At 41.1% G+C, this 27,932-nt stretch overlaps 1 protein-coding gene across 3 annotated transcripts; it reads right to left on the bottom strand.

Moving 5' to 3' along the window:
* Positions 1-27,685, bottom strand: LOC142160551 (uncharacterized). 3 transcript variants are annotated; one of them, XM_075215413.1, is made up of 12 exons: positions 27,510-27,685; positions 20,769-20,873; positions 20,019-20,051; positions 17,761-17,844; positions 9,162-9,259; positions 7,629-7,759; positions 5,261-5,326; positions 3,608-3,688; positions 2,477-2,587; positions 1,685-1,783; positions 1,526-1,585; positions 1-465 (listed from the first exon to the last, which is right to left on the bottom strand). In XM_075215413.1, the coding sequence occupies exons 1-12, from the start codon at positions 27,618-27,620 to the stop codon at positions 401-403; spliced, it is 1,044 nt and encodes a 347-aa protein (XP_075071514.1). In that variant the 5' UTR covers positions 27,621-27,685; the 3' UTR covers positions 1-400. The 3 variants fall into 3 exon arrangements, with proteins under 3 accessions (XP_075071514.1, XP_075071515.1, XP_075071516.1); XM_075215414.1 differs by lacking the exon at positions 1,526-1,585; XM_075215415.1 differs by lacking the exon at positions 2,477-2,587.
* Positions 27,686-27,932: the final 247 nt, after the last annotated feature.

Below are 27,932 nucleotides of genomic sequence, written 5' to 3'. Positions count from 1 at the left end.
TCAATGAGTATTTTTTATTCGTTTTAGCTTTGTTTAGTTTTAGTTAGTTACTTTATACAGTTGTCATGGTTGCAGTAGTGACTGTCACTCTCCAGCTGTGTTCCACTTATTTACACAGATCAAGTTATGCGCTTGTATAAAAGAATATACTAGCAATCTGTAAGTGAAGGTAAATAAGGTACAAACAGTTCCCATCCCCCGCCTCAGGGAGGCGACAAGCAGGAGAGGTGATGGGTAATGATCACTGTCAATTTTGCCTTCCGTCGCTCAGAAATATAGGCCAGGAACAAGGATTGTCTGCCGTTGGCCTGAGAGTTGGTGGCAGGATCAGGAAGGCTCTGGCTAGAAGACATCATGACCTATCTCAGTCTCTGAAGAAGTGTGAGAGAAGACCTATATTTCAATTGATGGGATGGTCTGGCAGTGGCAAATTTGAATACAGGTTGTCTGTATCAGTAGGCGGTCCTGAGAAATTACAAACACAAGTCAATGTACAGATAACTGGTTGCTAGGGGAATGATTATGAAGCTTTAAGTTTAACATGCTGTATTGAATGTTTAAAATATAATTTAATCATGCTATAGTAAAGAAAACGCAAGAGATCAACACATCCAGTCGCCCCCCCCCCCTCCCCCTCCTCACTTTCTGATGCGGACCACTGACAGATCTTATGGGCCCATGGTATGTTAAGCTGTATTGTGCACATTGAAACCAAACTATCAATGCAGTGTTAATGTCAGTTGGAAGTTACCACAATGGAGAATATGCTCACACAGTCCACACAACTCTGAATGTAGAACACTGACATACACCTTAAATTCCTATACGATGTCTCTGATTTATAAATATCCGGGCACAGACACCACTGACACTAGTATGAGGATCACCGACACTAGTATGAGGATCACTGACACTAGTATGAGGATCACTGACACTAGTATGAGGATCACTGACACTAGTATGAGGATCACTGACACTAGTATGAGGATCACTGACACTAGTATGAGGATCACTGACACTAGTATGAGGATCACTGACACTAGTATGAAGTTTGCAGGACATGGTAGACAAGAACTGAATGGATTTGTTAATATAGATCATTTAGAAATGGATGTGACATGTTTCAGTTAATAACCTTTAAGACCATTGTATAAATGGCAAAATCTTCTGTGTACTAAAAAGTTTGCAACTTTCAATTTACAGGGTTAGGATTCTTTTCAACTGGTAAAACGGATGTTTGCTCAGGACGATGTCATCTCTTGCCCTTAGTCGGTGGTGGGCAACAGACGTCCCACTGAGCATTCACCTGTAGCATCCCCAGCAAGCTTCTCCTGATGATATTCTGTGCTTTGTTAAAGCAGAGAATAAGGTACACCGTGGGCAGCCAACATCCATCAGGTCTTCTATGCACAATGCAGGGAAGTTGCGCTAAACAACGGAGAAGGAGGGAGTGCAGTGGGACCAGCGCTCACAATAGACAATGAAATAAGACTGAGAAAGGAGTGCAGTGTACTACCCCTCCTACCTCTGTGGCCTTTGGAGATTGGTGGGCTGCACATGTGGTCCTCAAAGAATGTGACGTCTCCTTAGAGATAGCAAGCCAATGAACAAAAGTATTCTGTTAAAATAAAGCCCTGGATTCCACTTAATCTATCACAAGCATCTACTGTTTAGAAATACTGACCAGAGACATCCTTTTCCAAGGTTTGTGGTGTAGGAGAATCGTAAAGGTCGAGCTGATCCATTGAGACGTATTGTTGCTCTTGCACAGGGTCTACATTATCTATTACAAAGAAAGGAATTGTTAGTCATTTATATGAAAGTTACTAGAACATTAACTTTGTAGCCTTGAAGACTTTCCAGAATTAAAGTGTTAAAAAAAAATAAAAATAATCAAAAGTCTTTTGTCCAACTTTATATTTCTGGCTCTACGATGGTGGATGAGTCAATAGAACGTCTCTTGTAAAGTTAGTGAAGTTATGAAGAAAACAGGTTCATGCCGATTCTAGTGCAAGAAGATGGAATCACTGCTAAATTATCCTATCTGTAGCTGCTCAGAAACAAACGCCTTCAAATAAACACTACTGCGGGTTTGAAAAAGTGGAGATGTTGCCTATAGCAACCAGATTGTAGTTATCATTTATTTAGTACATTCTACAAAATGACAGCTAGAATCTGATTGGTTGCTATAGGCAACATCTCCACTTTTCCAATCCCGCAGTTCAGCAAATATACCCCTGAGTCAATGCCAAAGGATTCTATTTTATAAAAATTAAATTTGTACTGCGGCAGGAGGAGGAAATGTTTTAGATACATGGTGAGAGAGCAGAGTATCTCTACAAACATGAGAAAATTATGCTGAAGGGAAATTAGGGCTCTGATCAAACAGGTTAGGAATAGGATGAGTCTTTATTTGCCACTTTTTTTAAATTTCCACACGGAGAAGCAAAAGAGCCTTCCTGTGGCCTGGACATACCATAGTTTACTGAATCAGACTTGATGTCAGTTTCATCACATTTAACAGATTTCTCCTGCACAATATTACAAGCAGACGGGCCGTCCTTCACATGTGACGTCGCCTTTTCTCCTAAATGGACAACGAGCAAAGGATTATGGGAGAATCCAAGACCTGAGTTACAGTTAATCAGTCACAACCTGTATATTTGGAATGGATTCCATTGTTCCGAAATACTGACCAGAGACAACATTTTGTAAGGTTTTTGGTGTAGGAGAATCGTAAAGGTCTAGCGCACTCATTGAGATGTATAGCTGCTCTCGCAGAGGGTCTACAATACATGTTACAGAGGAAGGAATTGTTAGTTGGTAGTGTGAAAGTTAACATTAGTTGTCAAGATTAAGAAAGCAGTGCTTGGCTTTGGCCTGGGGCCTTCTTGACATTATTAAAGAAGATCAAGCAAGAAGCAGATAAGGCGCAAATGCAAGAAAAGCGGATTGGAATCACAGACAAATTATCCTATCTGTTGCTGGTCAGACACAAATTAAATGACTACAGGCACCAGACGCTCTGTATACCAACCCAGGACAATTCTTTTTACAGTAATGTGAGAAAATAATTCCGTTCTTGAAAATAAATGATAGATCAGCAGCAGTAGGTAACAGTGATTTATAGATAGCCCAGAAATTAATATTATCAGTGTTAATTTAAAGGTCATCCAATGTTCATTAGTCTGATGAACAGATAATTTCATTAAAAAATTCAGAAAAATGTGATGAGTAGCGAATAAAACCAGTGGATCTTTCGATGAGGAAGTAGGACTTGTAGACGAAGGACTGTGTTATGGTGGCCACTGATTGAGGCTTTGGTAGGATACAGGAGGAGGTCAGAAGTTTAGAGGAGTCAATGAGAACTTTAGAAGGGGAGCGGATTGTTATTGGATTAGAAGAACAGTAGGAGCTGGGAGACTTCAGGAGACATCAAAACGTGGACAGAGTGGAGTCTTGTCAGATGTTAAGGGAGAACAGTGGGAGCAGTAAGCGGGTTTAGGAGTTGAAGATTGGGAACAGCTGGAAAAGTCATGCGAGAAGTGTGAGAAGGGTATATGGGGGGGTAAGTGTTTATAGGTTAGAAGGGGGCTTGTTCTATTACCAGACGGAGGAGCAGCAATGTCTGCTTGTCGCTTGGGTACATCATATAATTCAGAGTCAGAACTGGATTCACTTTCAGTACCTTTAACCGAGAGGTAATATAAACCATTAATATCCACATAAAACATCAGAAACATATACTTAGAGTAACTGATTCATTAAGGTGCGCAAAACAAACGTCTTATATGCTTGTTTTTTAAAAACGAACGTAAATTACGGGGATATCCGCGTCTATATTCAGAAAGAAGCAAATTTAAAGACACTTCTAAGCGCTACCAATTCCAACAGACAATACACAGCAGGATATGTCCAATACAGACGTGGAATATAAAGTCACAAAGAATGCACAGAAAAAAAACTATTAAATGTCACCTGTTAATAATGTAGTCATTAATGACAAAACATTAAAAAAAAGCATGTTTCATTGAATTTTTTCCCCATAACATACATTTATTAGCATGTTAGAAATGTCTAATGTACATAAAATGCATTTTTACAGTTACTCCTGATCGCAAACACATGTTCTAGCATGCATGACCGTCATCACTAGTAATCGGCATTTACACCAACAAAGCGTGTACGTGATCTCGGCTCACCGTTACTGTACAATAACTACATGCATACGCCCATTGTGCTCGAAGATTAATTGGATATTGCTGCGTTCTCTGGCGTATGGTCCAGTTCTCGGCGTGCGCAGTGCGATTTTACGTAAAATATGGCATGTATCGGCATTTACGCTCCTTAATGAATCAGACCCAGAGTATTTATTATTATCCAAGATGTGGCACAAATAAAGACCTTGAGGTGTATAGACATAATTTAATCAAATAAAGTAGACATCAGCCTTTAAGCTGAAGACAGCTAATATAAGAAATATCATATGCATTACCAAGATATTAAACATATATACAAATTAAAATCCTAAAGCTGGCTCACAAAGAACCCAGTGGATTCACTATCATATGCACCCAGTACAAGTGTATCAACCACAAACAAGAACGGCCCTTCCCGAATGCCCCGGGCCCCCTCCCAATAATCAATGGACAGTGTCACCACTTAGAAATTGAACTTGTTTATTGAATCACTCACCGCATTGGTTCTCAGGGAACACAGTGTATAAGGCACAGTAAATGGGACAATGTCAGGCCTGGACTCCAAGGGGTATATTTACTAAACTGCGGGTTTGAAAAAGTGGAGCTGTTGCCTATAGCAACCAATCAGATTCTAGCTGTCATTTTGTAGAATGTACTAAATAAATGACAGCTAGAATCTGATTGGCTGCTATAGGCAACTTCTCCAACTTTTTCAAATCCACAGTTTAGTAAATCTAGCCCCAAGTATCATGGTCATTGCTCAGGGTCATTTAAACTTTTTATTAATTTGTAACACCGATCATCCTATATTTGATATATTTAAACTAATGTGCGATCCCAACAATTGTAAAGCTAAATATTTTATGAAAATTTGATGAAAATGTTATAGAATGCATCAATGATGTTCCAAACACTTTGTAATTCAAGCTGTCTGCAGTGGCAGAGTTTGGACTAGCGTTCTTTTCCCCACCCCTTACATGAGCTGAAGGCTAGATGGGTGCATCATACAGAACTGGTGAGGACCCCCAGGCCCCCAGTTTCAAAACCCCAGGTCCTCTTACCAATGTGGACTTGTTGCACTGCACGGAGGGAATTCGGAAAATCATATTCGCCACTATAATTCACTTCTGAGGAGAAAATAAAAGGTTGCAGTGATGTAACCCTGAACACTTTTTTTCTTACTCTAAAGACAGAACAGCGTGGTGGCACGGTGGTTAGCATTGCTGGCTCACAGTGCTGAGTCATGGGTTTGATTCCAACCAAGGCCCTCTCTGTGGAGACTGAGTTTGCGTTGGTTTCCTCTGGGTGCTCGAGTTTCCTCCCACAGTCCAAAAACATATTTATGGAAAGTCTCTACAGATCATCAGAATCAATCAGCTTCATGTTTCAGGCCTAACATGTCACTGTTTGAGCAACAGCGTTGTAGTTAATTCTAGATGTGTATTAGGATTTGTGCAATATATATATATATATATATATATATATATAAAGTATATCACAGAGCTTGACATATAAAGCAGGTAATCTCAACTTGTTTGTCTGTATTCTGCTTTTGGGAACCCTTCCCTCCCCTGGAAAATAGGGATGTGCCTACTTTATCAGGGTTTCCTGTTCACATGAAAACGTACATGGTTAAGTAAAAATGTCACTTAAAAATCCAACTTATTACAATCACCCCTTCATTCATTTTTAATACGCTGCTCAGTATAGCTTCACTCATGTCTAAATGGGGGTAAGGGGACATCAGGGCTGTCTGTATTAAAACACAATAGAAGATAGCCCGGTGCTCTGAAACAAACAATATATAAATAACTATGCATCAGCATGTACATAAGTAGGAGAATTGTGTGCACAATATAGCTATATTGGGATAAGCTCACAAGCCAACATCAAGACATCTCCTGTAGGCGAGTCCCAGCAGGGCCAACTTTTAGCCTGCGGGGCAAGATTCGGCTCTGCAGCCTATTAGGAACATTTTAAAGGGAAAAAAATGCTGATAGCCCAGTGACCCAGCCCAAGATAGCCCACTGTAGGACCAGCCCGTGCTAGCCATTTTATGAGAGGAGGGGTCCGACCTCCAAAAAACAAATTAGAATCAGTGAAACCAAGGTGCACTCCTCTAAATGAATGAAATGTGTACAGGTCAATAAAATCATTTGAGAAAGTGTAACCAGGACAATTAAGACCACTGTGTATGTGAGAACAAAAGAAAATTAGAGATGCTTGGGCTCGGTTTTCTGAAAACTGAACCCACCCGAACTTAGGGGATCCGAGTAGGTTTGTGAGCTGGCTCGGTACTTTTGCGCCTTCTCAGATCTGAACAGAGGCAAAACGTCATTGTTGCGTTGTCGGATCTCGTGGGTTTTGGATTCCATAAGTACCTCCCTCCCCAGGAGATCCGGCGCCATTGCTCATACAGAAACATGGGTAGCGGTGTTCTAGTCACTTGACAAAAATGGACTGGAAATGACCGGAAATTAATGTAATTGAGGTTAATAATAATGTAGGGAAAAAAAAAAAAAAAGAGCCAAATTATGTGATTTTAAAAATAAGGATTTTAGAAAAAAAAAAAAAAAAAGAGGGACACGCGAGGGTGGTTTTACCAAAACCAAAACCAAAACACGAAGTTAATCCAGATCCAAAACACGGGGTCAGTGAACATCTCTAAAGAAAATATACTCCGGCACTCTGAAACAAACAATACATAAACGACAATGGGGCCTATTTATCAAGCCTCAAACCATGCAGAAACGTCTGTTTCTGCATGGTTTATGCATTTTTAAGTATAGTAGCAATTTAACAAATGCCTAATGCAGGAGATATCAGAGATATCCCCTGCATTAGGCAAAGTACCCATAATGCCGCAGTTCTAATAATTCTCAATGGGCACTGCCGACAGGAGATGTCTTGATGATGGCAGGTGAGCTCATCCCAATATAACTACATTGTACACAAAATTCTTCTAACTATGTATATGCTGACACATAATGCTTTATATATTTTGTGATTCAGAGTGCTGGTCTGCTTTTTTTTATTATATATTCTATATTAAAAATGGAACTTTTGTGTATTCATTTTATTATTATCTTTATTACATGTGTAATTGAGCGCATATAAGTGCTGTTACCTGCATCAAATGTGTCTGGATGTACAAAAATCATCCTCCAACAACTAGTCCCAAAAAAAAACCAAACCCAAACCAAACATCTATTGCAAATTCTTGCTCCGTCCACGCTGCAGCTTCTCAGATGTTTAGTACAGCTATTTCGGATGGATTGCAGTAATGCACCTCATTACATATATACAGGTTTTATTCTACATGTGCAGAACCATGTGCATGCTTTATAGTAGGTGTCTAGATGAGGCAAAGATAGTATTTTCAATAAGAGGGATATAAATGTGTCCATGTCTGTAAGTTATAGTCACTACCTTCTGTGTGCTCTGGTTCTTGAGGCTGCTCAAAGACGTCATCCCTCCCGGTGGAATCTGGGCTTAAACTGCCCTGCTCACTGTCCACAGAAGCCAAGTCACCCCGTTGTACCAGCTCTGGGATGTCGTACCTTAAATGAGAACAGAGGGCACTCGCTAATACAGATCCAGTATGTGGGATATAGAGTGATATTGCATACACTGAAGTTGCAGCTCAAATTCTTAGGTGTTTTGTGAAATACTGTGTTTCAGCAGGGTAGAGTGTGTATTGATAAAATAATTTGTTCAGACAGTAATCTTAACCCAACTCTTTTAGATCAATAGAAAAGCAATGTATTTATAACCAGGTTTTCATATTGATTGCGGAATAAATCATTTGTGCGGATTTGTGCCTGTTCTGTTTACCCTCCCTTAGGATGTAAGCTCACATGAGCAGGGCCCTCTTCCCTCCTGTCTCCCTACCTGTTCTTCTGCTCCGTGTTTATTGCATTAGCCTGCCTGGAGTTTCTGAAGTACTGGTATTTTTGTTTATTGTTTTGTACTGTTTCACCCTGTATAGTCTACTGTTTGTACGGTGTACGGTGCTGCGGAAATCTTGTGGCGCCTAACAAATAAATAATATTATTATTATTATTATTATTATTATTATTAAGTCAGAGGAATTCCTGAGATTAGAAATTTATGGAAATGTTCCTGTGGGTACAGATTACCCTGTATCTAGGAGTTAATAAACATTATAGCTAGTGCCATAGAACAATTAGGGTTTTTTTTGTTTGATTTTCGGAGCGGGAGTTTCTACAGCTTGGGAATTGACTGAACTATAAATATTATAAATACATTTAATGAAGAGTTTCACCGAGAGGTGATGAAATGCTGGTGGCCCTTCACCATCCAGCCACAGCATTAGGGACATTGCTATCCCAGTGCCGTGGCTGCCAGTGTGTTAATTGGATGACTGCCCAACAAAGTTCAGCATTTCCTTAAAGCTGGCCACATACGTTAAAATCTGACTTTGATCCTGTCATGTTTAATGGAATTCTACGACAATTAAAACATATGGGTTCGTCAGTACATGAAGATGTAGCAAAAAATCTTTCAGCTGAACTGGTTAAACTGCTTTTTTTTATTTTTTTTAAAGCATGTAGTTTAATCATCCAACAAAGGTCTAATGATGGTATTTGTTCTAAATCTCAATCGACGGTTGCTGTTATTGAAAATGTATCTAATATATAAAGCAAGTTGTTCATTTTAGAACATAAAAATTTGTTGCATCTATAGTCTTGCTGATAATGGGTGTACAGTGTTCAGTGGGGTCTCCTGGAGAGCATAGTTAACGCCATCGACCAATCAGAGGGGTGAGGGAGATAAGAAAGATGGCCGATGAGCAGACTTAATGAGTGACGGCAATCTCCAATGTAAACACAAGATGGTGCAGTCTTCTAGCCCATCCACATGTATCTGTGCCCCTTTCACTGGTACATTCAGTGAGTACATTACCTAAGATATTTGATAAGCGTCCAACAATTCACGTACCACGTGCAGGAGGAGTTGTGTCGCCCCGGTCCTGGAAGTTGCATGGATTTCCACAGCAGTTTTATCCACACGTCTCGCAGATCTTCTGACTCTGCACTCTGCAAAAAAAAAAACACAAACCGGTCTTGCTTAAAACACCTTGACAGCCAGGTCTGAGGGTATATGCTTATCAATATTTCTTGTACATACAGTGTCAGAGGCCATCTTTCTTTATACACTACTAGAATACCGATGAATATTGTCTCCTCCTTCTCATTTGCATACACAGTCACATGCATTATAAGGTATTGGAACACCATGAAACGGTCTGTGGTCCTGAAGAATATGTGTAAGTAAGGCACCTCCTCACCTGTGCTTTATTCTCTGTCTTGACTGACTCTTGGGTCTGGGCATCAGTGAACAGAGGGTTCCCGCTCATGCAAGTTTTACAGCAATGTCTATGTGGATACAGGTGTTGTTGTGTAGTATTGCAGTAAGTTGGGTGCCAGACTATCTCCCTGTATATGTAAGACATAAACGCTTTATATACACTCCTCCAACACCATACTGTGTTGCAGATAATAAAGTAACTGGGGAAGTCGAAAAATTGGATAAAGTAGGCTAAATAAATTAATATTGGTTTACTGTGCGATTGCGGTTAGTATGCCACATCTAATGACACAATCGCACGGGTAAATAACACACACACTTACATTCACACTTACACTTGGAAATAGTACACATTTTATAAACGTTCCAATCCACAATCGATTATTTCATAAATTAATTCAAGGTTATTTATGCACAGATAATGTTACAGTAAAGGTATGTATGGTTCAGGTCCCTTAAAATATATAGAGTTTGGTCTCATATTAATTCATATTTCACCAGTAGTAACCTGGTTTCAAGAGTAGCGATCGCATCTAGCGGTCACTAGTTATGAGCAATATGAGATTAATACTCGAAAGCACTCTTCTTATGGGTCAGTTTACACCAGTTTTTAAACAGGAAGACAAGTATGCAACAGTTGGCATGAGCAGCCCCCTCCTTTGGAAGAAGATCAAATGAACTGACCTATGACCAGCAGTCTACTGGAACATTGTTAACCCTAGACCAATGAAGAACTCTCTTTGTGTTATCTGTGTATATTTTGTGACATTGTCTGTGTTTTTTCTAAAATTAACAGCACATAAGCAGCCCCTGATTCAGGAACAGCCTCACTCTTTGCCAACAGACATCAGAATTGACTGACTGTTCCTGGATCCAGGTCATCGCAGCATATGTATCGGTTGTACTTTGTATTATCATTGTGTTCTGCAAAATTTTGCTATTAAATTTCTTTTGTGTGTTGGAACCACATTAATCACATCTGACAATATTTATTGGTAGCGACAATACGGACATAACAATTTGGGGGCTCGTCGAGTGACGCCACCTTACTGGATTCGAAAATCCTTTGGATTTCGGTTTACCAACAAAGGGTAGAGACGCGTCATATACAGGTAAGAGCGCAAATAGTTCTGTACCTTTTCTCATCCAGTGTTGCCAAACTGAATATCTGCTTTGTGCTTGTGCTTGCGAGGATTTAGGGACAAAAAAGAAAATTTGTTTCTTTTTTATATCATTTTGCGATAGAAAAGTGGTTTGTTTGCATAGCATATGCATATATTTCTCTGTATATCTGCCACATGTTTAAACAGTTGTATTGATAGATATTGCTGTTGTATTTTATAGTGACATGGATTGTTAAAACATCTGAGAATTATTACCAACATTTGGGAAAGTATTTTTCTATACAGAAAACAGAATTGTGCGATTGTGAAAGTACAGGGTTAAGGACAAAGGTTACTGTTGAGGAAACAGGGTATAAAATAACCTTTCAGACGTTCTGTTGAGGAAACAGGGTATAAAAGACTTTGAGGTAGGATACGGAGTATACGGTGATAAAAAAAACAGGGTTCTTCCTCATAATCCCAATTGTAATCGTAGAGCGTGCATATAATTAGTACCTGTAAACTGTGCGATCGGACCACACTTGTTGCATACGCACCGCGATTGTGAAATGGTGGAAGGAAATTCAATATTTAGTGCTCCCAGTTCTAAAGTACTTAGCAGGAACTTCACTGGAAGGAGTTCTCTTGTTTAGTGCTGCGAAACGTTGAGGATTCCACTTCCACACAGGCACTAAACATTAATATTTCCGTTCTCCCAGTTGAAAGTAGAGATGAGCGGGCTCGGATATCTGAAATCCGAGCCCACCCGAACGTTGCGGATCCGAGCCGGATCCGAGACAGATTCGGGTATTCCCGCCAATTGCAAAACTGAAACCGAGGCTCTGAGTCATAATTCCGCTGTCGGATCTCACGATACTCGTATTCTATAAATTCCCCGCTAGCCGCCGCCATCTTCACTCGGGCATTGATCAGGGTAGAGGGAGGTTGTGTTAGGTGGTCCTCTGTCCTGCTATATCTCGTGCTGTGCTGTATTTTTCAAAATAAATCCAAAACCTTAAATCCGAACCAAAACCTTTCGTCAGGTGTTTTGCGAAACAAATCCGAACCCAAAACCTCAAGCAAATACAAATCCAAAACACAAAACACGAGACACCAAAAGTGGCCGGTGCACATCCCTAGTTGAAAGTGACGGTGTTAGGGGCCTCGCTCTGTACGCTGGCAATCAGGTGAATTGTTTAGTTGTACACAGTGGAGAAGAAGCGAGTCAATGCCATTTACAGAATTCATGCACAGCCACGAAAAATCTCTAGTTGGAGATTTGTACTGCGAAGCGTTGAGGATTTAGTTTTCACATGGGTGCTAAACAAACATGTGAGATGACCACTGAAGTATGGGTTAAGCAAGGGCCGATAGGTTCAGTGAAGTTTATTATGTGTGTGAAATATGGTGCGTACGCAATGGCGTACTGTGATAAATGGGTCAATATGACCGATGAATGTGTGAAACCCTTTCCTAAAGTTGGTAGTTTTGATGCAGAGGTATTAAGTACTGTTAGAGATAAAATTTGTTTGATAAAATCACTAAAACTGAGAATTAAACACACTGACTGTTTGAAACCGTGGCAACAGGAAGGGAGTATGTGGCACGAGAGCGCATGCACAGCGGAAGGTAGCTTTGCAAAGCAAAGAGAAGCAAAGAGAAGAGAATCTCTCACAGACAGGACACAAGGTTGCAAAGGACAACTTACTGCCATGTCACAACAAGGTCAGATTCTTGGGACACTGTCTCGCCCAGGGGCTAAGACACCTGACAACTGACATAATTAAGGCCATACAAGACATGACACTGCTGCAGAACCAACAGCAGATCCACACCTTCTTAGGGATGTGTGGGTATTGTAGATCATGGATTCCAGGTTTCTCTATTCTGGCATTACCATTGCAGGAATTAGTCTTATCCTCAAAATATGAGCATGTTACACATACAGAGGAGTCAGAGCAGGCATTCTTTAACCTTAAAGAGATTCTAACTAAAGTACCTACTTTGGGAATACTTGATTATGAAAAGCCTTTTAAGTTATATTGTACGGAAGCTAATGGTTGTGCAGCAGGTGTTTTGACACAATGGTGATGCTAGTAGACCAATAGCATTCTACAGTGCACAAATGGACACTGTGGCAAGAGCTCTCCCTACGTGTTTAAAAAGTGTAGCAGCAACTGCTCTTCTGGTAGGTAAGAGCGAGGTTCACAAAATGGGAATTCGCTCTAATGGCACCTGCAAATATCACTATTAAAAAAGGTGCAATACGTTAAATCCAGCTACATACCTACCATATGTGCCTCGAGATGCACAAAGGGTGGAAGGAGAGGAAACTCAAGCTGAGGGTGAATTTGGCAGGTATACAAATACACATGATTGTATGGAATATCTGAGCCAGACTTTTACTGCGAGACCTGACATATGTGACCCCTTAGTGAATGTAGATTTTATGTTTTACACAGATGGGAGTTGCCATAGACAAATTGACATTGAACTATGTACCGGTTATGCTGTCATAGATGACGAGGATGTTGTAGAAGCTGAACCTCTTGGTCCACCTTACTCAGCCCAAGTTGTCAAACTCATGGCATTGAGAAGAGTGTGTGAGTTGACAGAGGGTAAATTAGCTAATGTATACACTGACTCTAGGTACGCTTTTGGGGTAGTGCATGATTTCAGGGACCTCTGGCGTCTTAGGAACTTTATGACAGCAACAGGCACACCAGTAGCACACTCACAGCGCATAAAAGGACTTTTGACAGCAATACATCTACAAAAGGCAGTAGCCATCATCAAGTGCAAAGCCTACACACATGAAGAAGACCTGGTATTACCGGGTAATAGCAGGGCAAACGAAGCTGCCAAGTGGGCAGCAAGTTTATTTGTAAACATAACAACTGGCAAGATGATGGTTTTCCAAACAACAAACAAACAAAAATTAATTGAAATGCAAGATTTGCATTCCCTACAGGAAAAAGCGGTCTGGAAGGCGAAGGGATATGGTCAAGAGTCCTCTGGTCACTGGAGAGATGGACAAGGTAGGGCCGTGGCTCCCAGAGCATATTTCCCAGGCCTAGTTGAAGCAACACATGGTCTGACTTATCTAGGTAAAGAAGGTATGTGTAAACTGGTTAGAGCATAATGGTGTGCACCAGGCTTTTATTCTCAAGCTGGTAAGAAGACAATATCCTGTCTTACTTGTTTGAGGAAAAATGTCGGAATGTCAATACCAACGGAGCCATTCCATATCCCTCCTACAGATGGACCTTTCCAGGTAATACAAATTGACTTCATCCAATTACCACCTTGCAGTAATCTCATGTATTAGTATGTACTGATGTATTTCTAACTGGGTAGAGGCATTTCCAGCTGCCACTAATACTGCTGGTTTTACTAAAACAAATTCCAGGAATTTGTATGTAGATATGTTATCCCTAGAATTATATAAAGTGATAGGGGTGCTCATTTTACTGGTGATATATTTCAGATCATGTGTAAACTCATGGGAATTGATAGCAAACTTTATACTCCCTACCGACCACAAGCCAGTGGGAGGGTGGAAAGGGTAAACGGTATCATTAAGAACAAATAGAGTAAGATAATGGCTGAAACTGGATTGGCGTGGCCAGAAGCTTTGCCACTAGTCCTCCATAGCATCTGAACTACTCCCAGAACACCGCTTAATTTGTCTTCTTTTGAGATATTTTTGCCCGTCAACCTCATTTGATGATAGGTCCACAGGAAGATTTAAAATGCAACAATGAAGTGACTGTTCAATACCTCATAAAAATGATCAAGCAGCTAAAACAGCAGCAATCGAAACTCAAAATACTATCACCTGGTATGCCAGACACTAACTGTCATGATGTTGAACCTGTCACAGACAGGTGGGAAGGTCCGTACCAAGTGTTGATGACTAGCACCACATCTCTGAAAGTAGCAGAAAGAGACACTTGGATCCATTCCACCCACTGCAGAAAAGCCAACAATCTGGAGAAGGTACAAGATAAAGCCAAGACTGACACCCCATACCAGCCACTTGTGAATCTGTTCTTGGAAACCTAAAGACTGCAGTTACTAACTCCCTAGCCAAGGACGTTGCAACGGCTATTATCCCAGCATGGAGTGGCGTTTTTTCTTTTTCCAGAGGTTTTATTATTTTTATCCTTTCCAGGACATTCTACTTATTTTCTAGTGATTTCAGCCCTGCTCAACCCTCCTCTATGTGGGGGTGGGGGGGGTAACACTTCAATGTATGCTGCCTCTCCAGCATTGATGTCTCAGGGTTCACGCACTCAGATGCTGTGTCTCTCAGTCACACCATTATAGTCTGAGGTAACGCAGTGTATTCTCCCTTACTGAGCTCTTCCACTGTGATGTCAGCCTGTGTAAATGCAAATTAGTTTTTTTATGACCTCTTTTCAAACACCTTTCAAGTTAGGGTTTATTTACACTAGCTTAACTTATTACCAGAATGTCCTACAAAGAAGATATTACCTCCACACAACAGGTCATAAGTTTCCCTTTATTTGCATACCAAACTTGACTCCTGATATTTGAAAACATATGACATTTTCCTGTTACCTTATTCACCTTCAAATCAATCCCAGCAGCTCAGATTCTGGGATATCACAGAACCATCAAGAATGTGAGGGGTGTGTTTTGGAATATTATTAATATAACTTTAGAAAGAGATTTCTAGGGCCTTAGCTTTTATGACCCGTGCCATAAATTGGTATTGGGTACTCATCAGTAACTACTGAACTGGGACTCCCTCTCCATAAATACCTCATTGGTAGAGGAGAAGAGTTTAGAAACCAAATCAAAGAAATAAAGTAATTTAGTCTCCCCCTACTCGGTTTTACTCATGGCTGGACACAGTTCATCTGAGCCACACCAAATTAACACTATGAATTAATTCAGAAACACATGTTTGCAGTTTTATAGGACTAGGAATTAGCTTGCATATGACTACTATATCTTTTCGAAACAAGTCCCCATCATTCCAAGATCCGGCCTAGCAGTAATGGAGCTTAAGACATCAGCTGCAGGTAGTCAAAACTACAATAACAGGTAGGAGAGTTTAGCACAGGGTTGGAGAATGGTCTTGGGCTTGTAGAGGGCTAGGCATGTCACCATGTGGTATTGCAATTGAATACATGCATATATACATATCAAGATTATAACCAGGGTTGCAACCCTTATGTACCATAAATACAGCAACAAGCAGGACCATATACTAGCACAGACATGAACTTAAACTGTGTCATTAAGCATGGTTCTGGTACAAACAATTACGTTCTTTTCAAGAAAATGTCTTTTATAGTCATGGTCTGACATACCAACATTGCATATAAAATATATAATCCAAACAAAAGGATAACTTATTCCATGTTGTCTCAGTCTCTGAGTGAGAAAAACAACTGATTCCATAATGTAGTAGCTCCTATGGCGAGGGCTAATATGCAAGCACTGTATTAAGCAAATGGTGATAGAATGGCAGGATGCAGTGCACTTCAATAGAAAGCAATAAATTCGCAGGGTGGTGAACTGTCCAAAAGCCAAATGGCTAGAGTCAATAAAATCGGCGTGTCTACTGTGGTCAAGCAGTAGCGGGACGAGTAGATTAACAAATTTACCCCTATGTAGGGTTGATAGTGCTCCCGTCTCCTCTGGTCCCTTCCGTCTGTGTGTGGAGACACCGGAGTGGTGGCCTTGGGAACGGAGTAGTCGCGGCCGCGGCTAAGTCCAACCTGCGCATACGGTTGTAGGTGTACAAGGGTCGTTCTTTGTACCACAATAGTGTTGAAGTGGTGAAATGAACAGAGTGTCAAAGTAAAGTACAGGAGTGTATTAACCAACGCGTTTCACCCTTAGGCTTCCTCAGGAATAAAGATGGTCTTGGTTATGAGGGGTTTAAATAGGCGCCATGCCTGGTAATGGTTCTTGATTGGCCAGTTCCTGTTCAGTCTGCTATTAGGGCTGTGGTTCTTACAGCCAATGAAACGCAACCAGACCTTTCTGGCGATGCATATGAAGATGCTAGGCTCACAGATCACTAAAGGTTGCGATTATAAGCAAAAGTCTATTATAGATTATACATTCTTCTGGTATTAAGCAGATAAAAATGCGAGTCTTGTAACAATGCAATAATGTAACATAAAAGTTAAGTAATAGTCCCTCATACAAGGGATAAGTTGCATCTAAGACAAGTACGCATAGCATATGGTACATAAGAGTTGCAACCCTGATTATAATCTTGATACGTACATATGCATGTATTAAATTGTTATTTGGTAGGTAGGTCAAATGAACAGATTACAACTGTCCTGCGTTTCATGATGGTAGATGGTAGCGCACACACAGCTCGGCTGATAGGACCCTCCAGCCACATCACAATTTGTTCATCAATTCAGTCAAAAAAACCTCCAATATAAAAGAACCCAACAACAATGAAATAGCCAGACAAAATGGGTGTGACCATGGCTAACAGTGAGCTGGAAGGAACCTTGCCACATTTCCCTATGATTTTCAGTATTGTTTCCATACTTTTAATATGAACCATCATTCACTCCATTGCAAGCCTCACCCATTTTTTATAGAACGCCTACAGAGTAACAAACCTGTCTAGCTATTTTGTGAATCTAAACCAGATTTTCTTCTACCTAAATATATCCTCTTTGTGTTACAGCTGTAAGCTAACTTTGGACATCAAAAAACAGAAAAAAATCCATTGTGTGCGCTCAGAGGCTCTCTATTAACCCTTTGTGTGTTAGTCATAATCTTCCAACTGCAATTGGCATCTTATTACCGAGAACAAGTTATACGTTACGTTATCTAATCCTTGGTTAACAGCAGCTGGACGCAATGTCCACGAAATGATCTGATCAATTGTTTTATGACATTAGAGTCTGTCATGTTTACACTGAACTTGTAAAAACCTTGACGTATATAAAATGCATTATTACTGGTTAAATTCCATACACTTATACGTCATTATTTCATTGTACACTATTATACATAACAAGGCCTCCTATTTGTGAATAATTCAATGAATGAAGGCGACATATGTGGAGCATTTGGAGATGAGGGTTGAGGAAAATAATTTGGTTATCTGATGCCCTTACCAATAGTTTCCTTTTGCCATTTTTCATGACAATCTCAAAGGAGAAATTGGCATCTGTGCTGGTCACACACCTCACCGATTGCACCTGTGGGGACACGAGAAGATGAAGAATCACTGTCCAGGAGAAACTGTAGTTACATATTGTGCATCCCAGTGCTTAAGTTATATACAAAATGTATAAACTAAATTTCTTTGTCGGAAAGAGTATGTGAACCTCTAGGATTATCAGTTCAGTTAAGGGAATAATTAGAGTCAGGAGTGTCAATCATTCGCATGACAATCATGTGACTTTGATGGCCTTGGTCTTTTTAGTAAACATAAACCTGAGACCTCATTACCAATGACTGGTCTTCACCAAACAGTTCTGTGAATGGATGTTCATGTCAAGATCAAAGGAGATTTCAGAGGACCTCAGAAAAAGGTTCTCCATGATCATTAGGCTGGAAAAGGTTAAAAAATTATTTTTAAAGACATTGGGCTTGATCAATCAACTGTCAGGCACACATAGTACATTTGGAGAAAATTCAAAACCATTTTTACTCTCCTCAGGGGTGGGCGTCCAACAAAAACCACTCCGGGGGATCGCAGAGAACCCCAGAGTAACATCAAAGTATCAGCAGGCAACTCTTCCACTGTGTCAGTGTTCATGAGTCCGCCATCAGGCAAACACTGAAAGAGAATTCTCTGCATGGGGGATAGCAAGGAGGTAGCTACTGCTCTCCAAGAAGAATATAACGGCTTTTTAAAGCTAGATGAGCCAGAAGACTACTGGAAGAATGTTCTGTGGACCGATGAGTCTAAAATAGAACATTCTGGCTTAAGTGAAAATTGTTATGTTTGAATAAATCCATACACTACATTCCAACATAAGAACCTCATTACAACCGTGAAACACCATGGTATGAATTCTCGACTGTAGCAGCAAATTCTACAATAGAATGTCAGGGTATCTGTCCGGGAACGCAAGCTCAACCGAAGGTGGATCCTGGAGCAAGACAACGACTCTAAACACACAAGTTAGTCTACCAAAGTGGCTGAAGCAGAAGAAATTTCACCTTTTGGAATGGCCAAGTCTAGTCCATACACTAATCCAATCAGAATGTTGTGGCAGAGCCTGAAGCAGGGATGTTCATGCAATAAACCCCACCAACATTGATGGGTTAAAGCAGTTCTGTAAGGAGAAATGAGTCAAAATTTCTCCAAGCCGATGTGCCAGACTGGTCAACAGTTACCATAAACGTTTGATTGACGTTATTGCTGCTCGATAGGGTCACACTAGTTACCGAAAGCATAGGTTCACATACTATTTCTAACAAAGAATTTTAATGTTGGATCATTCTGATCAATAAATGAATTGAAAACAAAAAATATCCTTTTATGTGTTATTTGAAGTTCTCTATTTTTATGAAGATCTGAACACATTTATGGTCATTATACAAAAATTCAGAAAAATCTAAAGGATTCACAAACTTTCTAGCTGCACTGTACATGATTTTAAGTTTTTATTTTTATGTTTCAGTAATGGTTTTATATTTTATTTGGCTTTTTCCCATTGAAGTTTTTCTTATTTTCATAAGAGAAGAAGGAAGCAAGAGCCGAGGTGGTAATCAGACAGACAGGCGCCGATCAGAGGCAGATCTAAGAGGGCGTGAGGGAGAGTATTTTGCGATGAGGTCAAAGATGTATGCTGGGGAGGCGGTTGTTGAGGGCATAGAAGTGAGGGCAAGTAGATTGAATTGGATTCTTGTGGTTATGGGGAACCAATGTAGGAGTTTGCAGAGTGGCGCAGCGGATGGGGAACAGCAAGAACAGACCCTTGCTGGACCCCAAAAGATAGTGGGAATGGAGGGGAGGATGTGCCACGAGGTGTACTGGCATTGTCATCCTCACTGTACCTTCAGGCTCTTTAGCAGTAGCACCCCCTGGATCACTGGATGGATGGGAGCTTGTTGCAGAGAGAAAAGGGGAGCCAGGCAAAACTAGAGATGGGAATGAAGTTTGAGGTATGTAGTGATTGGGAAATTATCAGGTAGAAGATGGAGTGTGAGGGAATACTGGGGTTGCCTACGAAATGCCTTGTGTTGGTAGAGAGGTCACCAGGAGTGGGAGGTGATGAGAGAGAGGACCTGGGAGGTGATATGTAGGTGTGAAGGCAGTTCCAGCTTCTGTAGACTGCAGTGAGAGGGGGGTGCAGCCAGCAGTAGAATATAAACGACTAAACAAAGTATTGTTAATGCATCAATAAGGTCTCATACTTACAGAGTTCATGTAATATTGACCTCGAAGGGAGTCCTAGAAAATATATGGAAGAAGTTCAGATCAAGCATATATGGTGAGATATCATCTAAACTAATTATTCTTTATGAAGCATTACAATTTGAAAAGCCTTTAGGGGTAGAGTTACTAATGCTTCTAAATAAACAAAACCAAAAGTGGCAAAGTGGAGGTGTTGCCCGTAGCGCCAAATTCTAGTGATCATTTATCTAGTACAGTAAAGGGCAACATGAAAGGGGTGGAAGGCCACATGCGCCTTCAAAGTTGCCACAAAGAGGAAGAAGGGAGAGCACAGTGCACTCCCTCCTCTTTCGTAACTTCCTGCCCTGTGCAGAGGAAGTCATGTGACACGGATAAGAACAGGAGTAACTGGCTGCGGGAGCGGAGGTGAAGCTTCAGTAGGCTGCTGGTGGCGCACGGGCCGTCTGTTGCCCAACGTTGACCTTGCACATTCTAAAAATCATAGCTAGAATCTGGTTGGTTGCTATGGGCAACTCCTCCTGTTTGGTAAATCAATTTGTAGAGCAATGCAATGAGAGAGACAGATATAGAGGTAACGGAACTATATAGAGGAGAAAAGCAGAAAATACATGTGTTATATGTAACAGGACAATTTCTATTATTGTAAACTTTATAAGGAAGGACAGGCTGAAAGAGTATAAGAAAAAATAATTAAAACCACTGATTTTATAATAATCACGACAAAGAGTGACATAGTGTAATTTGTCTTTTTACCTCTTTGGGGGATAGAGGGCTCCAACTTGGCTGGGAATCTCTCTTATTGTAGAAATACAGAGTTGTATTTTGAAGCTTGAACCAATATTTTGCCCATGTAAATTTCTGTGAAAGGGAAACTTGTTATAAAACAAATTAATGACCATGTTTTTATGTAGTCGTTTTTTGTTTTTTTTTAAATGAAGGTGAGAATAATATACAAGTTATAATAAAGGATGGTTAAAAGGACAAATAAAATCACAAAGTTAATTTATGTCTATATGAAGTATGTGGGTAATTAATACACATTAATCAGGATTCACTGCAGTGGTTTCAAAATCTTATTTTTCTCCACCTTTATTTCAAACAGCAAAAGACTCAACCTACAGCTCTACAAGAGTGACTGTGGTCAGTATACTAGACAAACATTCAATGCTTGCAGTGACATCACTGTCCACATCTCAGTGTGTGAATCCCACCAACTGTACAGAGAGTTACCTAGGAGACTGTAGACTTGTCACTCATACTACAGTTTCTGCACTGCCTCAAAGTGATGCAAGATAGGGAAGCTCTACTCAGGGCCGTATTTACACATGGGCACGCTGGGCAAATGCCCGGGAGCCCTATGGGAATAGGGGGCCCCATAGGAAGGAATTTTTTTTTTAATCTCCCTCATAGCGATCCAGTGCCCCCCCCCCCCCCCCCCTCTCCGCTCCCCTACCCTCTCTGCTGCATTCGGTGCCCTCCTCCTCCCTGCTGCGCTAGCACTGAATGTTGGGTACAACGTCATCACGCCCAACATTTTCTGTGAAGAGCCCAGAGAGAGGAGCCACGACTGCGACAAGTAAAGACAGAAGAAGAGACAAAAGAGAAGAATTCAGAAAAAGAAGGCAATAGAAAGGTAAGTAAAGGGGGAGCGTGAAACAGGGGAGATAGATGAAGGGAAACCAAATCAGCATAATGGAGGGCACAGTATGAAATAGGGTATACAGAAGGGGAGCAAAAGCAGCTGATGTGGATGTAAGGGGCATATGGAGAGATTTGATGGGCATGCAAGGGGCATTTAGTTAGATGTGATGGCATGTGGAGTGGTGTTATGGGTTTGTTGGCCATTTATGACTCTTTTTTTTTATCCCCACTTCAACACTTCACTCCACAGCGATTGTGAAGTACTGTGAAGAGACTATATGTAGCTCTTTAAACCCTCCTCTGCTGGATACATCAGAGAGGTAACAATTGTATAGCATGATTTTTGAATGTTTAAACACTGATTTTGTTGCAGGTAACAACATACATAAGCCTAATTTTATTTAGAATGTAATTTTTTTGTCCCTGTAAGTGGTTGTGTAGGTTGGGGCCCCAGTGCACTGCTTTGTCCGGGGGCCCATAATGCTGTTAAGACAGCCCTGGCTCTACTCTCCTAAACAGATTAAGGATTCTTACCCACCTATGAGTTTTAGGCTTTCTGTACCGCATTGACAAACAGATATTGATTACGTTTACACATGGTTCCATGCAGTAAGCACAATCAACACTGTTTATGGACACAGAATATTATTGGAACCTATTTTTATTAAACAAGTCAATCCTCTAAGATGGAGAAAATAAATAAATGCATAAGTACATGGTTTGGGTGGTTTGTGGAAGACGCTCATTTAGTGGCATACAACTTTAATGCAGTTTCTCGGAGAGAACATATATAGTGTTAAGCAAGGGTGTAAGGTGTGTGTACAAAGTCGTGTGGTATAAGGAGGGAACACTTTATGAAGTTCATCATTTGTCCCCAATATAACATTTGTGAAGATAAATAAACTGGAAACATAACAGTTTCATTTGTGTAGTTTTTTTTATTTTGTTTCCCAGTTTTCAATTTCCAGATGTTTACACTAACTTGAAAGGATAAAGTTTCTTTATTGAAGCAAATAAAATACAATGAGTAACAATTAAGTCAGTCGCACTAAAAATAAAATCAATATATTCTGATCTCTCCAGGTCAAAGTATGTTCTGCCTTTCACATATCAAAGTCGAATTGTACAATCTTATCACAAAAACAAATCATGTAAACATATAGCATAAGCAAATATTTAGTCTGAAACCATAAATCTTACATCCTATAGGGGACACAGACAATGGGGATAGAGGTTTCCGGCCGGAGTTTGGCACTTTAAATTTTCTTCACTAAGTCTGAAACTCCTCCACTCTCTCTCTATATCTCTTCCCTGCCAACAACTCAGCTTTTCTGAGTGCCTCAGGCAGCAAAAGATGTAATTTTACTTCATTTAACCTCTTCATTGCTGATGCGGCCAGCAGCATCCAGACAGCCTGATGGCAAGAGTCTGATGCCAGGAGTGGGCTGAAGAGGTACCCTTTCAGTGCTTCATTCTGCCGCACCCCCCCTCCTTATGAGGGACTGACTCTTGGGGATTCCCGGTCACTGCTGCCACAAGTACTGATGACCCCACACTGCTACCTCACCATCAGGTGCCGCACCACCAGAAAGGGCGCCAGAGTAGTGGCTTCAGAGAGGAATCCACAGTTGTGGTCAGCCCCCAACAACCAGTGTGAATGCGCAAAGGGTCTGTACTCTGGACAGTGGCCATGTTTAGTGCTGGGCCCTAGGGGTATGTGCAAAACCTCAAACAGCCGAGCACATCCTTCTTGGCAGCCATTCCTCACACAGAAAAGCCCACTAAAGCGGTCAAGCACAGGCTCCTGCACCTCCTCCTCCATATCTCTCCCTGGAGAAGTATTAGAGTGAGTGAGGTTCTGTGTGGGTTCTGACTACATACTCTTGTTGGGATTGTGTCTATCTATGCAGATTTCACTTTTCTTTGTGAACGGCTGCTGTCAGTTTTGTGTCTTATCTTTTGCTGATAATAGGAGTAATTCCAGAGTTGAAGGGTTTTAGGGTTTATCAGACTTAGCACAGACCGCTTAGGCTTTCCTCAAAGGAGAGAAGCTAGTCATCTGCATCTCTAGTCTCTCTTGGACTAGATGTAGCCCCCGCATGGTTTAGCAAAGTGGTGGCTAAGGGCTCAGAGTAGCTTTTGGAGAGTTCACAATCTGTAGACCCTGGTCTGAATTATTAACCTTACATTGAGAAAGCTTTCCAATGGGAGGATGGAGCTCTGGATGATGGACTCATTGGAGATAGAAAGTTATATTTTGACAGTCTACATATCTTTCTGCACTGCAGGTAAAGCAAGAGGACATCTCCCCTTGGGAGGTTAACAATGGAGAAAGTAGATTAGGGAAGCCAGATGGCTGGCTTCCAAGCCCTCAGCACTGGAGACATAGTAAAACATAGGGCTCTACAGGAAGCTATTTGGACATTAATTAGGACAGTGGTGGTCATTCCAGTGCCTACAGACCAAAAGGGAATGGGGTCCTACTTCAACCTCTGCTTAGACTAAAGGCCATATGGCTCCTTTTGGCATAGTTTGAACTTCATGACCCTGAACACCAAGACTCCAGTACATCGGTTCAAGATGGAATCTCAAAGATCTGTCACATCCAGCATAGAACTGGATGAGTTCTGGTAAGGCCTTCAATGTCTTCTAGAATTCACAGTTTGGCCTTTCCATTTCCAATTTTGGGCTCTGCATTTCAGCCTAGCAACAAGTCCATGGGTGTTCACATACTGGCGTTGGCCACTCTTCTGGGATCCAAAGAGGATGACAATCATTCCTTATCTGGACTATCTCTTGTCCAAGGCAAGGTACCAAGCTTTACTTCATGCTCATGTGTGAGAGCACACACCATGGAATCCCAACTATCAGAAATCCAAGCCAGCTCCAACCCAGACATTTCTTTTCTGAGTGTGTTATATGCCCGAAAGCAAAGAGTGTTCTTGCATCGTGGCAAGATACACTTGTTACACAGACTAATAAAGACTCCATAATCCCATAAGAACTCAGTCAGTCAATTAATAAAAGAAGGAAATATGTTTATAGTCACAAGTAAAAGCTAGCATACAATATATAAGGCTCAACAACAGTAAGTAAACGTCAACAGGTCACAAGGAGTATGCTTAATCTCTGAAGTCCTTTATTTATTTTTTTCATTTTCAGGCATTTGAGAATAATCATTACAGACATATATATAATAAGGCCTCTCACCCACTAGTGTAAAAATTGTGCTTTTATATATTAGCAAAGGGGTCTATTTGCCACATCGCTGTTACATAGGGACAGGGGAGGTCCCGGAAAGTCTGCTGGTACAGGCTGCAGAAACGGTTAAGCTCTTTCAAACCAAGAACCCCTGGTTTAATACATACATGTGGAAAATAGAGTCTAATGGGGTAATTAGACCAAAAGGAGGAGCTTTGTGTATTTAAACTTGTCTTTTCAGTTCCAAGATGTAACTGATGCTGAACCAAGTCAGCATGGTGGCTTAATGGTTAGCACTTCTGCCTCACAGCACTGGGGTCATGAGTTCAATTCCCAACCATGGTCTTATCTGTGTGGAGTTTGTATGTTCTCCCCGTGTTTGCGTGGGTTTCCTCCCACACTCCAAAACATAGTAGGCTAATTGGCTGCTATTAAAATTGACCCTAGTCTGTCTCTGTCTGTCTCTGTGTGTGTGTTAGAAGTTGTGTGTGCTTGTGTCACAATTATTTATATTATATAGCCCAATGTTTTAACCACTCAATGCACTGGAATTGGGAGGGGGCATCTCCTAGCTGAATTGAGAATTATTTATTAACACCCCTGCTAAATGCAAATCTACATTAAAACCACAGCAACCAATTAATAACTGTATATACACATTTTATGTACATGGCATCAGCATGCTCCCTAATGCATTATAATTGGAATGTAATTAGGTTATATTAGGCTAGTGAAAGTAACACAATGAAGGTAAGTTTCCAGTTAGTGCTAATTTACATCTTCCGGTGATGTTAGTACCATTCAATAACTCAAGAGGGCTAATATTATCTGGCACAATAAATGTGCCCCCTGCCACACGCTAACCAAGTAATTACTCGCAGGCTGGTATTGGCGAAAAATGGTCACAACTTTATCAACATAATTAACACATGCAGGGAAAAAGACATAGAAAGTTATGCTATTTACCAGCCAGCAACCAGAGCGTGTTCTACTTAGCATGTAAACACTCCTTGGAACCAGCATTTGGCGCACACCAACCTGTCACATGTTCCAGGCACGTTGCCCGATGAGGCCCAACTGTTGAAGCTGGAACCAGAGGTAAAACGATCAAATATTCTGTGGGTAGCTGGTGAAATAAGCCGGCCATTCGGTCCAGCATCATATCTTTCATAGCTCGATGGACCTTAAATTCTAGGATTACATGTTGGGAGAATGCAACATAGGGATCAAGGGATTATTTGCTTTCTCTAGGCCCATTCAAATCCCGTCGTCTAATCGCCTCTTATCTGAATAGCTTCCTCGGCAGAATGTACAAGGCTGCCTGAAACTACATTGTACTGATGCGCAATGCGATTCGTTAAAACCCCCACACTTCACGCTTAGGTGGATCGGGGCTCCCGGTCCACGGCGTCAGCATTGCACTTGCCTTGTCTACCCAAAAACCACCTTGTGATTGAAAAAAAATGTCTAGGACCATAACCCCAAAATCTATTCACTTCCAAACCAACTTTTGCCTAAAAGTCTCACCATATCTCCTCTAGAAAGCTCCTCATATACTCTATACAGTGAATATATAAAATTAGGGGATAAGATTCTATGTAACATACCGTATAGACCAACATTACACTGAACTAGTTTTCGATTTTCTTATGCTCCTCGGCTTGCACCGCCCCCATCTTATGAGTCTTTATTATTTTCTTCAAGCCAACCTCCGTTAAAGCAATCACATCTATAAGTGCCCCCTCCTTAATGTCTCTCCTGATGGGCTTTGGTAGATCAAACACCTCTGCACCTAAATCACAACCTACCATTAACCAGGGCCATCGTGCCAACATTATGGGCCCCCGGGCAAAGCAGTACACTGGAGCCCCTAGAAATACCAAGAAAGAGCCCTGCCTATGGGGCCCTCTTGCCCGTGGGGCCCCCGGGCACTTGCCCATCGTGCCCAGTGGGAAAGACGGCCCTGACAATAACCCGCCCTCCAAAATCCACCTGTTTACGACATGATGTCCCAGTAAGGACTAGCTGAGAGTGTTAATGATCACTAGTCAACCATAGGTGATTAATATTGTTTTAGGTGTGAGCAAAAAAGGTAGGCAATGTTCAGCTCCCCAGTGACACTATCTGGCAGCAGTAAGCAGAGACTAACCTCTTCGCTGGCCAGTCTGGGCCCCTTCTGCGTATGCATGATTAAAACACCTGGGTCACACATGTGCACTGCACCAAAAGCCCAGTATTGGACAATGAGAACATTTTAAAAACTAGAAAAAAAATAAATAGTCAAAAAAATATATATAACAATTTTTAAAATAATTTTAAATGGAAAAAATTCCTTATTAGCCTTTTTTTTCTCTCGATCGCTGCTGCTGCCTATATCCTGAGATGACAATTGCAATCAGTGGATTGCAGTGGTACAGGTACCACCTCAATCCTTGTTAAATAGACTGCACAGAGAAGCTACAACGGTAGGGGATCCGTTATCGCCAGGTTTAGGGCTCTTCTTCCTATGACAAATAGACTCTGGATAGTTTACAGTCGAACTACTTCTCTAGTAGAAAGAGTTCTGGCTGCTGGTGACAGAGTTAGAGCTGAGCTAAGCTGTACACAACCACTCAGGCACAGGATAAATAAATACAAGAAGGCAGCGCTCACCATAGTGTCTTTCCTCTTACGCAGAAATCCCTCGAAGAACAGATTCTGCTTCACGGGTTCCATGATCTCGGAGAGATTTTTGTCCTCGGGAGGTGAATCATTTAAAGCCATGGTTGTAATAAATTACTACACTTCCTCATAAATCCTCAGTTCCCTGTCACAGACAGGAGGAAATACCTGCCCACTCACCTGTGTGTTATTAACCCTTTTTTGACTCTCAGCAGACACTAGCTTGTTATTAACTCTTTCTCACAGGCACCTGCCCTCTCATGTGTATGTTACTAACCCTCTCCTACTATCACTCACCGGGCACCCAACACCTACTTGTCATTAACCCTATATTACTCTCTCTCTCTCTCTCTCTCTCTCTCTCTTCCGACACCCAACCATGCATCTGTGTGTTATTAACACTCTACTGCAGGG

This window comes from Mixophyes fleayi, chromosome 6 (genome assembly GCF_038048845.1).
Source record: "Mixophyes fleayi isolate aMixFle1 chromosome 6, aMixFle1.hap1, whole genome shotgun sequence".
In the NCBI taxonomy this organism is placed as follows: domain Eukaryota; kingdom Metazoa; phylum Chordata; class Amphibia; order Anura; family Limnodynastidae; genus Mixophyes; species Mixophyes fleayi.
The sequence above is the reverse complement of the archived record's forward strand: the minus strand, read 5'-3'. Positions and strand labels throughout refer to the sequence as shown.